Genomic DNA, 14557 nt, shown 5'->3' with positions numbered 1-14557 from the left:
TTAATGTTCAAGACATTTTTTTATGATTATTATTACTTCTACATTTTCTATGCTACCTCTACTTTATATACTTCATGTGTTGCTGGGTGTTATTTACGTTATGTTAATCTACACAAACTTATGTGAATATGCGGCACTTGTTTCTGAAAACTAATCTTGTCATCGCACAATTAGAAATAAATCTAAACTTTTGCCAAAGCAAACCCATTTTTCAAATTCTGGTTAAACTCATATAACTAGTATCTGTAATACTTGATGGTCATTACAGTTTATTTTTGAAAGCCGGTACGTTGCTTTGCTGAGGCGGTTGCCAGCATTAATTTCCTTTCATTCTTACATCATTTCCTCTCTTGTTTTCCCTCTATTGTTCTACTGTTTCCTTGGCCAAAGTCTCTGCTTGCATAGCAATAAAAATATGTGCCCCTTTGACTTTTCAAACTAAAGAATAGTTGCATTTCCCTAACATCTGTGATAGGGCGAAAGATTAATCTCTCAAATGCCATATGATTCACCATACCACTGAAAATAAGTTGAGAATTTTTCTGAGTTTGGTTTTGGGGAATAAAAACACTGATTTTGTGTTTATGCATATCTGTGTCCTGGAGTTTTCAGGCCAGCCTACCTGTTTTTCCCTGATCACTTCATGAGATTTGAATGGATTGTAGAAACATGGGAAGGTGGTATTAATCTAAAACAGAACAAAACAGACAACACCAATTGAAAGATATATGAGATTATAGTACATCAAATGCAAGATTAAATCCTTAATTTCAGTTTCAAAATAGACTCTAGGACATTACAAATGCTGCAGATAAACCATCCTAAAGATTGCATGTTTGTAGTTATATTAACAAGAAAATAGGAAAAGCGTAAATTTCAAAAATGCAAAAAACAACAAGCTCACAAATAGGAGCAGCTTCGAAAGTCACCTTCAATTTAAATTCGTAATTTCATGAAACTTGCATTGCTAACAACCCATTGACAACTGTCCTTCTCCAGTTGGGAAAATGAATGTATCAGAGGCTTTGTTAGTGCTATTCTGTGACTCTGCGAAACTAGCTCTGGTACGCCTTTTCTCCTTAAGAATAGCAGTCATTCATCATTTAACACCCTAGTGCAGAATCAGCAAGACTTGACAGAAAGACTGAGTTTACAAATCATCATCCAGGTTTACAGGCCAGTAAAACAGGGCTATTCGACTATACTGAGACTGTCCATTGTTTAGTGAAATGAAGACGATTTTCCAATGGATAATAAAGATGGCGTAAGCTCGAGAATCTGCAAGTTATGGTCCCACAGGGCAGTACTGCAAAACTCCAACTTGAAAAATGGGAACAATTAATAAAGTCCATTGTCCTGCTCTCTCATCAGGCAGAGAAGACTGGTGGTGGTTTAACCTGAGGTTCACCATGCTTCAAGAGAGCAGTGAGGTAGGGAAAGAGAAGTGTTCATGGTAACCTCAGCTTATGTGGGAATTGAACCCATGCTGTCAGTGTCAACTCTGTACTGAGAACCAACCCTCCAGCCAGATGTGCTAATCACCTCCCTGAACAATCAGTAGTACAAATGAGCAAAATGTAGAGATGCTAAAAAGTCAATGGTATGCAAATTCCAATCAGGGAGAAATGAGTGGATTCAAGCATACAATAATTTACTTTTAACCAGAATTTGCTCAACAGAGTTTACCTGCCCAAAATCTTGAAGATAATTCATTACACAAGCAGGTCTACTGTAGTCTTCTCGCCAGCCTTGACAGTTCACCAAACGATCAGCAAAAACCCCATGACGACCAAAAGTAAAAGAGCACTAAAGAAATTGGATAATCTAATAAGAATTGGTTACGGTTTAACTAACGCTGTAAACATCATTATCTATATCACCAATGATTTATATAAGATTGTACCTTTAATTCCAAATGTTAAGTTTTAAGATCTCTATGTTTTAAACTCAAGGCAAAATGGAGCAATAACATTTGATCTTCTACTCAGTCTGCCCAATGAGAAGGCTATGTGACCTAACTGTCATGGTGAGCAGGAGCCCAGGGGCATGTCCTATTGAAACCAAAGTGCCAGCTTGGCCAAAGAGAGAAAATATCCCAGTGGGAAGGACAAGGAAACAATTGCTTATGTGAATAGCAAAAAGAAAGCTGTTCTCTGTTCATCACCAGACAGAATGCTGGTGGGAGTTTAGTCTTTGGTCAATCAGTCCAGACCTGTGGAATTTTGAAGGCACTGGATAATTGTCTGACATAACCAGGAGAAGGAGTGAGCCTTGCTGTGGGAAGTTGATTTAGAGATTCTCAGAGGATCAAAGGAGGAACTTTTGCTGGGCACTCAACATGATGACTCAGCAAAATAAGAAAGTCTCTTGGAACTGAGGAGTAACTTTGGACTGGTTCCTGTAAAGAGTATAATTCTTCAGATAGTGTGGCACAATGCATAAACACTGCATGTGTTTTTCAGTCACGTTAGGAAATTACAGAGGGATATCTTTTCTGTAGTTTACTATGTTAGTTGATGTTGATTTTAGTTTTTGTGAAAGTTAAGGTCATTTAATATGAAATCTTGTGTGATCCATTGAGTTGGTCACTGGGAACTCTCTTTTTCTAAAACATTTTTAGTTTCTACATAATTCATAGCATTGTAAATTTTAAGTATTTGATATTGTCCCATTCAAAAATTATTTCTGAAGGAAAGATCATTGGTACATGGGGATTAACTGAACACTCTTCACATGAGAGTGCAGAAGACCATGCCGAGCATGCCTGAAGATAAGGTGTCAACCTGATTAAGCTCCAAATGGGACTTTTTGCATTAAGCAACAAGTGGTAGAAGAGCTATGCAATCCCACATCCAATGGATCACATCTGAGCTCTGCAATCCTGCCTCATCCAGTCCTGGATGGTGATGGACAGTTAAACAAATCACTGGAGGAGGAAGCTACACAAATATCACTATCCTCAACAGCGGAAGAGTCTAACACATCAATGCAAAAGATAAGGTTGTCGCATTTGCAGCAATCTTCAGCCAGAAGTGCTGAGTGAATGATCCATATCAGCCTCCTTCAGTGGTTTCCAGCATCACAGATGTCAGTCTTCAGCAACTTTGATCCACGGGATATCCAAAAACCGTTGGAGACATCGCATACTGCAAAGGTTATGGGGCCTGACAACATTCCAGCAATAGTACTGAAGACTTATGCTTCAGAACTTGCTACTCCCCTAGCCAGGGTGTTCCAGTACAGTTACAACACTGGTATCTATTGACAATATGGAAATGTACGTCCTGTATACAAAAAGCAGGACAAATCCAACCCAGCTAATTACCGCCCCATCAGTCTCCTAATCATCAGGAAAGTGATGGAAAGTGTCATCAACAGTGCTATCAAGCAGCACCTGCTCAAAAATACCCTCCTCAGTGACGCCCAGTTTGGGTTCCAGCAGGGCCATTCAGCTCTGGACCTTATTACAACCTTGGTTCAAACATGGCCAAAAAAGCTGAATTCCAGAGGTGAGGTGAGAGCGACTGCCCTTAACAACAAGGCCTCATTTGACCAGGTGTGGCATGAAAGAGCCCTAACAAAACTGGAATTGATGGCTATCAAACACTGAGCTGGTTGGAGGCATACCTGGCACATAGGAAAATGGGTGTGGTTATTGGAGGTTAGTCATCTCAGCTCCAGAATATCTCTGCAGGGGTTCCTCGGTGTACTGTCCACGGCCCAAACATCTTCAGCTGCTTTATCAATGACCTCTTTCCAACATAAGATCAGAATTGGGGATGTTCACCCATGATTGCACAATGCTCAGCACCATTCGTGACTCCTCAGGTACTGAAGGAGTCCATGTTCAAACATAACAAGATCTGAACAATATCCAGGTTTAGGCTGACAAGTGACAAGTAACATTCACGCCACATGAATGCCAGCACTAACCATCACCAATAAGAGACAATCTAACCACTGCCCCTTGACTTTCATAGTGTTTCTATCACTGAAATCCCCCTTATCTACATCCTGGGGGTGACTATTGACAAGTAACTCAGTTCACTCATTGTTTATATATATTGGCTACAAGAGCCAGGTGAAAGGTTAGGAATTCTGTGGCGAGTAACTCATCTACAGATTCCCAAAGCCTATCCACCATCTACAAGGTATAAGTTAGGAGTGTGATAGAATACTCCCCACTTGCCGGGAGGAGTGCAGCCCCAATAACACCCAAGAGGCTTGACACCACATCACACAAGAGAATAAAAAAATCATTCCCAAGTCTTATTGGTTTTTTTACTGATTTCTCCCTTAGGTTCCCAAATCCTACCACTACATAGAGATCCATTCCCTATTGTTTGGCCTCACTATCTGGGACCAGATACCTTTGTTCCATTTGAGACATTGAACATCCACCTCACTCCTTATTTTCCCAGCTCTTGCATGTAACCTCTTAAAATAAAACAATAGGCCCATTTTCCAAATTGTGCTGCCAACATTTAAAAGAAATGTAAAACTCTGCCCTTGTTGAGTTCTCTTCCCAGTATTGTGTTCCTAATAATGTTAGAAAACTTATTTCCTATTCCAAACTATTTAAAAATAAAACTGCATTTGTGCTCTTCACAGTTGGGATGGTACAGGCATGCAATGCTTCCAGTGTAAAACTGTGCATGCTCTGATCACATGCACTGTGAGCAATGTCAACTCTACCAATCATAAATCATCAATCTTCCTTCTCACTTCCTGTATAACAATTTTAAACCCTGCTTTTTACGTTAACGTCCAAACCAAATCATATGACAGCATTCTTTGACAGAAAGTTCCTGTTTTCTTTCTACTTTCTGATTTGTTTTGCTCAATTAGTTGTTTGACCGAGTTCTGAAGATTGCTTCTCACCTGCTGACAGTTTACCAAAGCTTGTTCATTCTCCATTATAATGGCACTCCTCTTGGAACCATTAGGTAGATGAAAAATAACCTGTTGACATGAAGAAGCTTCAGTTTAAGACTAGGAAAGGGAATCTTACAGAGTTAACTTGTCTGTTCCTATGTACTTCAGTGAATTTGCCATATTTTCGTTGGGACTGCATCTGGACCTACTTTGAAAGGTAAGTTACAATTAACTAATTTAACCACCAACATGCCTTTCTCTCTAAAGTACGCATCCTAAACACCATGTCATAATTGGTTCCACATTGCAGTTTTTATTGGAGCCTGGAATCTTGTATGTGCATTTTCCAAGTGAACACCAATGTGCAGTTGCCCCACAGTTCCAGTGTCAGCAAACACATCCTCTTTGCACTGTGTGGAACTCCAGGGTTCAGTGAAGCAGCAACTCTGCAAACAGAGACCAATATGTTGGCATTAGCAGAACTACTCAATGGCTGTGTGCCCTTTTGATTTTAAGCTGCATATGCTTTCACTTAATTAGCTCAAACTATGTTATCCATTGGAGAATCCTTTGTACTCCAGCAATGTGGCAGACTGTCCAGGTATATCCTGTTCACAAAGGAAAAACACACAAGAACCTTGATCCGATATCGCTGTATCGGCGCCACCTCTTGCTCCCAAGAGGAGCTCAAACAGTTCATCCACTTCACCAACACCTTCCACCCCAACCTTCAGTTCACCTGGGCCATCTCCAGCACATCCCTCACCTTCCTGGACCTCTCAGTCTCCATCTCAGGCAACCAGCTTGTAACGGATGTCCATTTCAAGCCCACCGACTCCCACAGCTACCTAGAATACACCTCCTCCCACCCACCCTCCTGCAAAAATTCCATCCCCTATTCCCAATTCCTCCGCCTCCGCCACATCTGCTCCCACGATGAGGCATTCCACTCCTGCACATCCCAGATGTCCAAGTTCTTCAAGGACCGCAACTTTCCCCCCCACAGTGATCGAGAATGCCCTTGACCGTGTCTCCTGCATTTCCCGCAACACATCCCACACACCCCGCCACAACCACCCAAAGAGGACCCCCCTCGTTCTCACACACCACCCCACCAACCTCCGGATATAACGCATCATCCTCTGACATTTCCGCCATCTACAATCTGACCCCACCACCCAAGACATTTTTCCATCCCCACCCTTGTCTGCTTTCCGGAGAGACCACTCTCTCTGTGACTCCCTTGTTTGCTCCACACTGCCCTCCAACCCCACCACACCTGGCACCTTCCCCTGCATCCGCAGAAAATGCTTCACTTGCCCCCACACCTCCTCCCTCACCCCTATCCCAGGCCCCAAGATGACTTTCCATATTAAGCAGAGGTTCACCTGCACATCTGCCACTGTGGTATACTGTATCCATTGTACCTAGTGTGGCTTCGTCTACATTGGGGAAACCAAGCGGAGGCTTGAGGACCGTTTTGCAGAACACCTCCATTCGGTTCGCAATAAACAACTGCACCTCCCAGTCGCAAACCCATTTCAATTCCCCCTCCCACTCTTTAGACGACATGTCCATCATGGACCTCCTGCAGTGCCACAATGATGCCACCCGAAGGTTGCAGGAACAGCAACTCATATTCCGCTTGGGAACCCTGCAGCCCAATGGTATCAATGTGGACTTCACCAGCTTCAAAATCTCCCCTTCCCTCACTGCATCCCAAAACCAGCCCAGTTTGTCCCCTCCCCCCACTGCACCACACAACCAGCCCAGCTCTTTCCCTCCCCCCACTGCATCCCAAAACCAGCCCAGCCTGTCTCTGCCTCCCTAACCTGTTCTTCCTCTCACCCATCCCTTCCTCCCACCCCAAGCCGCACCTCCATCTCCTACCTACTAACCTCATCCCACCTCCTTGACCTGTCCGTCTTCCCTGGACTGACCTATCCCCTCCCTACCTCCCCACCTATACTCTCCTCTCCACCTATCTTCTTTTCTCTCCATTTTCGGTCTGCCTCCCCCTCTCTCCCTATTTATTCCAGAACCCTCACCCCATCCCCCTCTCTGATGAAGGGTCTAGGCCCGAAACATCAGCTGTTGTGCTCCTGAGAAGCTGCTTGGCCTGCTGTGTTCATCCAGCTTCACACTTTATTATCTTGGATTCTCCAGCATCTGCAGCTCCTATTATCACAGAATCTTGATCCTCATCTGCATACAACCTGCCGATCCATTCTGATGGCTGATGGTGGCACAGGTCTCCAGTGGAGGGCACCCCTTAGCACTGGGGATCTAGGATAATGGGGTGTTGCACACAGCCGACCTATAGGTTAGGTTGGTTCACAAACTCACAGTAATTTGTTACGACCTGTGTTTATTTAACTGTTATGGACTCCAGCCCCTCTTTTGCATTTTGAAGAGGTTTTTGTTAAAGTACAGCTGCTCTCTAGCCCCACACTCCTGCTCTCTGGGCACAGTTGATAAAACTTTTCATCACTTTACCGAAGAGTAGGTTGGCAGGGTGGTGATTGGCCAGGTTGGATTTGTCCTGCTTTTTGTGGACAGGACATATTTGGGCAATTTTCCACGTTGTCAGAGAAATGCCAGCATTGTCGCTGGGCTGGACAACCCTGTTTGAGCTCTGGTTAATTCCGCAGCCAAAGGCCTCAGTACTGGTTCTGAGAATGCTGTCAGGGCCCCATAGCCTTTGCAGTGTCCAGTGTCTGCAGCTATTTCTTGATTCTGTAAGGGAACACCCTTTCTCCCTTTTTGGACTATAAACCAAAATGGAAGTCAAACCCTGCTAAAAGAAGGAGGAAAGTTTTGTAACTTGAAAATAAAACAGATTCATAAACTCAGACATGTTTACTGCACAGACATGTTAACTGCACTCAGCCTACATATCAGTGCCACTCAACAAATCTCTGACTACATTTATCCCATTTTCCAGCCTTTAGCCCTGGAAGCTGTGGCAACACAACTAAATAGCTAAATACTGTGTAAGTGTTTTGAGAGTTTCTGACTCAATCTCCCTATCGGGTAGTTAATTCCAGACTCCCACCATCATCTCAATGAAACAAAATTCTCCTCAGCTCTCCTCTTACCCTTCTATCTCTTATTCGAATTCGATGCTTTCTGGTTGTTGAGCCATCTAATAATGGAAAAAGTTCGTTCCTACCCATCATATCTCAGCCTCACATAATCTTATACACCTCTATCCGATCCTCTCTCAACCTTCACTGATTCAGTGAAAACAACCTGACTAGCCAACCTTTTCTCATCTCAGACCCTCCAGCCCAGGAAGCATCCTGATCAATCTCCTCTGCACCCTCTCTACTGTAATCACATCTTTCCCATAATTTATTGACCTGAAGTGCACACTGTACTCCAGTTGTGCCCTGACCAATGATTTATATGGTTCCAGCATAACATTCCTGCTCTTGTATTCTACACTTCAGCGAACACAGACCCATATGTCTTAGAGTTATCCCTGAACCTAACCCTAACCGCTTCAGAATATCCTGCAGCTGTTCTTTATTTTATTTTATTCATTCATGGGATGAAGGCTAGGCAGCATTTATTGCCCATTCCTAATTGCCCTGAGGACAGTGAAGAGTCAACCACATTGTTGTGGATCTGGAGTCACATGGAGGCCAGACCAGGTAAGGATGGCAGTTTCCTTCCCTAAAAGACATTAGTGAACCAGATGGGTCTTTCCAACAACTGGCAACGGATTCACGGTCATGATTAGATCCTTAATTCCAGATATTTAAGGAATTCAAATTCCACCATCTGCCATAGCAGGATTCATTATCAGGTCCTCAGGACATTACCTGGGTCTCTGGATTAACAGTGCAGTGATAATACCACTAGGCCATCTCCCTCTATGATATCCTTGAACCAAATACCCAGGAGGCAACATTCCATTCTGGAATCACGTCTACAGATGCAGCAGTATCTGTCCACTCCCCTCACTCATGAATTCCCTACCTCAATCGCCTTTCCACATTTCTCACACTATGAGCTGAACCATTCACAGTGTCATTGTCTTGTCTGACCTTCGGAGAGGAACCATCATTCTCACCGTTTTCCCAAGGCCAAAAACACTTTGTGAGCAAAATGCAATTAAGGAATTCCCTCAATACCTGCCTGATCTCCTTCTTCTGACCGGCAGGCACCCATTCACAGGATTATACAGTACCAAAGAGTCCTTTGGCCCATCGAGTTTGTACTGCCACTTTCTCTGCCTGCACTTTCTTAAGCTGCAGGTGACCACATCCTTGTAAATATTTTAAGCTATACTCATGATCTTAGCTTAAATTAATCTGTAAGAGATGAACTAAATATCCACCAAATACATACCAGCTGTCCTGTGACATTACACTTTGATCTTGAAGTGTCTGAACAATGTTGCTTTTGGACGAGTTAGATTGTAACATTACTGAGACAGAGTGGCACCGTGAGTCTTTGAGTTAAGGAGGATCTGCCTGACAACAGCGGCTGGATTGGTACAGCTGCAGATTGTTACAGACCTCTGAGGGCAGTGCAAACAGAATCACCTAGAGCCAATAAACAGAAGACATCTCTCACCTGTCTCTCTCCCTGTGTAAGAGAAAGGACAAAAACACCCAGAGACGTAAAAGAAAGAATTCTAATATAAGTGAAGGCCTAGGTGCGTCTGATTAGCAATATAACGAAGACCAATCAATGCTCTGCAGACAACATTGCATCATCATTTTCAAAATCCAAAGAACTGAGACAGCTAACTCTTCATCTTGTGATCTGGACTTTTAACTGATAGAAAATGTTTCTCCCTGTTCTATATTTCTGATAATACTTGTGTCAAACAATCTGTCCTTTGTGAGTCTTATTTATGAATGAATGTGAGTTTGAGGAATTAAAGGGGACAGGTTAAGTCAAATAGTAGATGAATGATCAATTTTTTTTCTCTGACATTTGTTAAAGAAGAAGTTTGTTTGCAATAAATACAGTTGTTTTCCTATTAATAGTGACAATTGGTGTAAATGACACCTCAGTGGTTAATTCGGTATTTATGGTTTTCTAATAGCTAATAGCATGGTGGCATTTGCTTATCAGCCAACTCTTTCCATTTATGTTGTAACAAAAGCTTGGGGACTAGTCTGGGATCTTTAAATGGGGTCAATGAAAGATTGGACATCGTCTAAGGATAATTGATAAAGGATAAAAGAACAAGATACCGGGTTTCTCATACTGAAATAAAACGGCATTGGAAGCAGTTAAAACCATCTTGTTGTTGAAAGAGATAACTCTGACGGTTTTACAGTGATTAACAAGAGCCGAGCTGAAAGAATTGGCAAATAAATTAGAGGTCGAACTGTCTGTCAGAGCCTAGAAGGCAAAGGCAATTAAAGTATTGGCAAAGCACCTAGGACTGATGGACAAACAGGAGACAAGGTGCATTGGGCGGTACGTTACTTGAGCTACCATGAATTCATTAGTTAACACAGTGTGAAATGAAGAGGGAGCTGAAAGATTTACCAAGATGTTGCCAGGACTGGAGGGATTGAGTTACAAGGAGAGGTTGGATTGGATAGGGACTTTTTCATTGGGGGATAGGAGGCTGAGGGGTGACTTTATAGATGGTTACAAAATAATGAGGGGCATAGATAAAGTGAAGGGCAAAAGGACTTTTCCGTAGGGTAGGGGATTTAAAACTAAAGGGTACATTTTTAAGGTGAGAGGAGAAGGATTTAAAAGGGACCTGAGGGTCAACCTTTTCACGCAGAGGGTGGTTCTTATGCGGAATGAACTGCCAGGCAAAGTGGTAGACACAGGTACAGTTACAATATTTAAAAGATATATGGACAGGTACATGAATAGGAAAGGTTCGGAAGGATATTGGCCAAATGCTGGCCTGTGGGACTAGTTTAGTTTGAGAGACTTGGTCGTCATGGATGAATGAGACCAAAGGGTCTGTTTCCATGCTATACGACTCTATGACTCAATAACTTAAAAGACTTTATCTTGAGGAAAAAGAGAAATAGAAAGAATGAAGCAGAGGAAAAGACATGAGAAAGGTAAGTAAAGAGCATGAGACTAGAAATTCCACCGAGAGAAGGATAAAGAAGAGGGAAAGAGATTGGGAAAGCAGGTTAAAATTAACAAGGCACTGATGAGCAAAATCCTAGTCATAACCTAAAGTCCATACCTGGTTAAAGCTGTGATTGAAAATATTCTTAATGGGTGGTAATGTACATTTTCTCAATTAATTTGCACTTCAATTACTATTAAAGAGCAGGATCATTATTTTAATACCCGCATTCAAAGAACAGATCTTCATAAAGGTGAAGTAAGTTCAAATCATATTAAATTAGAGCTTGTCAATCTTACCTTGATCTGAACACAAGGAGAAAATGTGTCTCTCCCAGAGCCACAACTGCCCTGAGGTTCCTGTTGGATCCCAAGCACAGTGCAGGTGCTGCCAGTGAAATTTAACGCTGTTGACGGGAAAAGTGAAATGAGAAAGCAATTTTAATTTGAACTATAAACTTGATGATAGATTTTTATATCACAAGATTATCTTTGGGCAGCTTTGTCTCACATTCCAATACTGACAAATGAAACCTTGCTTCTTACTAAAGCCCCTGTCTGTCATGGTAGGATTGCAACTCACTAAATGTCACCTTTTTTTAACTTCCTGCATCACTTCACGACCTTCACATTTTTTGAACAAGCTTATTTCTTACACTTCTCTTGCTTTTCCTTTAAAATTCTCTTGATTGCCTCTATTGGTCACATTTGAGCATTTCACAGACACTCTCTAATAAATATAAAATACTGCAGATTCTGGAAATCAGAAATAAAAACAAGAAGTACTGGAGAAATTCAGTAGGTCTGGGAGCATCTGTGAAAGGAGAAACTGAGTTACATTTTAAGTTCAACATGACTTCTTCAAAATGGAACGTTCTGAGTAAGTGTCAAAGAATCATAGAGTCAGAGTACAGGATGAAAACAGACCCTTCAGTCCAACTCATCTGTGCTGACCAGATATCCTAAATTAATTGAATCCCATTTGACAGTATTTGGCCTATATCCCTCTAAACCCTTCCTATTCATATAGCCATCCAGACGCCTTGTAAATGTCGTAATTGTACCAGCCTCCACCACTTCCTCCGGCAGCTCAATCCATTTATACAACACTCTCTGCGTGAAAATGCTGCCTCTTAGATCCCATTTAAATCTTTCCCCTCTCATCTTAAACCCATGCCCACTAGTTCAGGACCTGCCCACACTGGGGAAAAGTCTTAGTCTGTTCACACAATCCGTGCCCTTCATGATGTTTACAAACCTCAATAAGGTCACCCTTCGGCCTCCAATGCTCCAGGGAAAATAGCCCCAGCTTATTCAGCCTCTCCCACTGGTTCAAACTCTCCAGCCCTGGCAACATCTATTTAAATTTTTTCTTAACCCTTTCAAGTTTCACAATATCCTTCCGACAGCAGGAAGACTAGAACTGCATACAGTATTCCAAAAGTGGCCTAACCAATGTCATGTCCAGCCGCAATATGGCCTCCCACCTCCTATACTCAATGCACTGACCAATAAAGGCAAGCATACCAAATGCCTTCTTCACTATCCTACCTACATGTGGTATCCACTTTCAAGGAACTATGAAACTGAAATCCAAGGTCTCTTTGTTCAGCAACACTTCCCAGGACCTTATCATTAAATGTGTCAGTCCTGCCCTGATTCATCTTTACAAAATGAAGTACCTCACACTTATCTATATTAAACTCCATCTGCCACTCCTCGGCCCATTGTTCTGATCAAGATCCCGCTGTGCTCTGAGGTAACCTTCTTCGCTGCCCACTACACCTCAAATTTTGGTGTCATGTGCAAACTTACCATCCATACCTCCTATATTCACATCCAAACCATTTATATAAATGACAAAAAGCAGTGGACCCAGCACCAATCCTTGTGGCACGCTGCTGGTCACAGGTCCCCAGTCTGAAAAGCAACCCTCCACCACCACCTTTCTACTTTTGAGCTAGTTCTGCATCCAGATAGCTAGTTTTCCCTGTATTCCATGTGATCTAATCTTGCTAACCAGTCTACCATGAGGAACCTTGTCATATACCTTATTGAAGCTCAAATGGGTCACGCCCGCCACTCTGACCTCATCAATCCTCTCCATTACTTCCTCAAAAAGCTCAATCAAGTTAGTGAGACAAGATTTCCCATGCACAAAGCCATGTTGAATATCCCAAATCAGTCCTTGCCTTTCCAAATACATGTAAGCTCTGTCCCTCAAGATTCCCTCCAACAACTTACCCACCACCGAGGCTTACTGATCTATAGATCAGGCTTTTCCTTAAAACCTTTCTTAAGTAGTGGCACCATGTTAGCCAACCTCCAGTCTTCTGGCCCCTCACTTGTGGCTATTGACAATTCAAATATCTCAACAAGGGGCCCAGCAATCATTACCCTCGCTTCCCACAGAGTTCTAGGGTACACCTGATCAGGTCCCAGGGATTTATCCATCTTTAAGACATCCAGCACTTGCTCCTCTGTAGTACAGACATTTCTCAAGATGTTGTTATTTATTTCCCCATCTTCTCTATCTTCCATATTCTTCTCCATCGTATACACTGATGCAAACTACTCATTTAGTATCTCTCCCATCTCCTGTGGTTCCACACATAGGTGATTCTACTGATCTTCAAGGGGCCCTATTCTCTCCCTAGTTACCCTTTTGTCCTTAATGTATTTGTAGAATCACTCTGGATTCTCCTTAGCCACATTTGCCAAAGCTCTCTCAGCTCCCCTTTTTGCCCTCCTGATTTCACTCTTAAGTATACTCATACTGCTCTTATTGTCTTCTCGAGATTCACTCAATCTCTGCTGTCTATACCCGTCATATGTTTCCGTCTTACTTTTGACCGAAACCTCAATTTCTCTAGGCATCCAGCATTCCCTAAACCTATCCATCTTGCCCTTCACCCTAATAGGAACATTCTGCCTCTAGATTATTATCATCTCAAGCTTGAAAACTTCCCATTTTCCAGCCATCCCTTTTCCTGGAAACATCCACCCCCAATCAACTTTTGGAAGTTCTTGCCTAATACTATCAAAATTGGCCTTCCTCCAATTTAGAACTTCAACTTTTACATCCAGTCTATTCTTTTCCATCACTATTTTAAAACTAATAGAATTATGGTCACTGGCCTCAAAGTGCTCCCCACTGACACCTCAGCCACTTGCCCTGCTTTATTTCTCAAGAGTAGGTCAAGTTTTGCACCTTCTCAACTAGGTACATCCACATACTGAATCAAAACTTTTTCTTGTACATATTCAGAAATCTCTTGGTTTCAGGTTTGAACATACTCAATGAATCCACAGCATTCTGGTGTGAAGACATTCAAAGATTTAACAAGCTCTGAGTGAAGAAATTCTTTGTCATTATTGTCTTAAGTGGCCAAACTTTTGATCTGGGACCATGTAAAACCAGGAAAAACATGTTTTCTGCATCTACCTGCTGAATCATGTCAGAATGTTGTACATTTCAATGAGATCACCTCTCATTCTTCTAAATTCCAGAGAATACAGACCTGGGTTCCTCAATCATTCCTCTAAAGATAATCCCACCATCCAAAAATCAATGCAATGAACTTCTGTTAAACATTCCCAATGCCAAATATATTAT

General features: G+C 42.2%; 1 protein-coding gene across 3 annotated transcripts in view; it reads right to left on the bottom strand.

The window, feature by feature from the left end:
* Positions 1-14557, bottom strand: part of LOC125460381 (uncharacterized) — a 40671-nt gene that overhangs the window by 18914 nt on the left and 7200 nt on the right. For all 3 annotated transcript variants that reach the window (XM_048547819.2, XM_048547818.2, XM_048547820.1), the window contains 4 exons: positions 11242-11348; positions 4882-4962; positions 1687-1806; positions 623-688 (listed from right to left, as the gene is read on the bottom strand). In XM_048547819.2, the coding sequence (XP_048403776.1) occupies positions 623-688; positions 1687-1806; positions 4882-4962; positions 11242-11348 (374 nt within the window). The remainder of the gene's footprint in view (positions 1-622; positions 689-1686; positions 1807-4881; positions 4963-11241; positions 11349-14557) is intronic.

Source organism: Stegostoma tigrinum, chromosome 11 (genome assembly GCF_030684315.1).
Source record: "Stegostoma tigrinum isolate sSteTig4 chromosome 11, sSteTig4.hap1, whole genome shotgun sequence".
Classification (NCBI taxonomy): Eukaryota; Metazoa; Chordata; class Chondrichthyes; order Orectolobiformes; family Stegostomatidae; genus Stegostoma; species Stegostoma tigrinum.
This window is presented reverse-complemented; position numbering and strand designations above follow the sequence as displayed.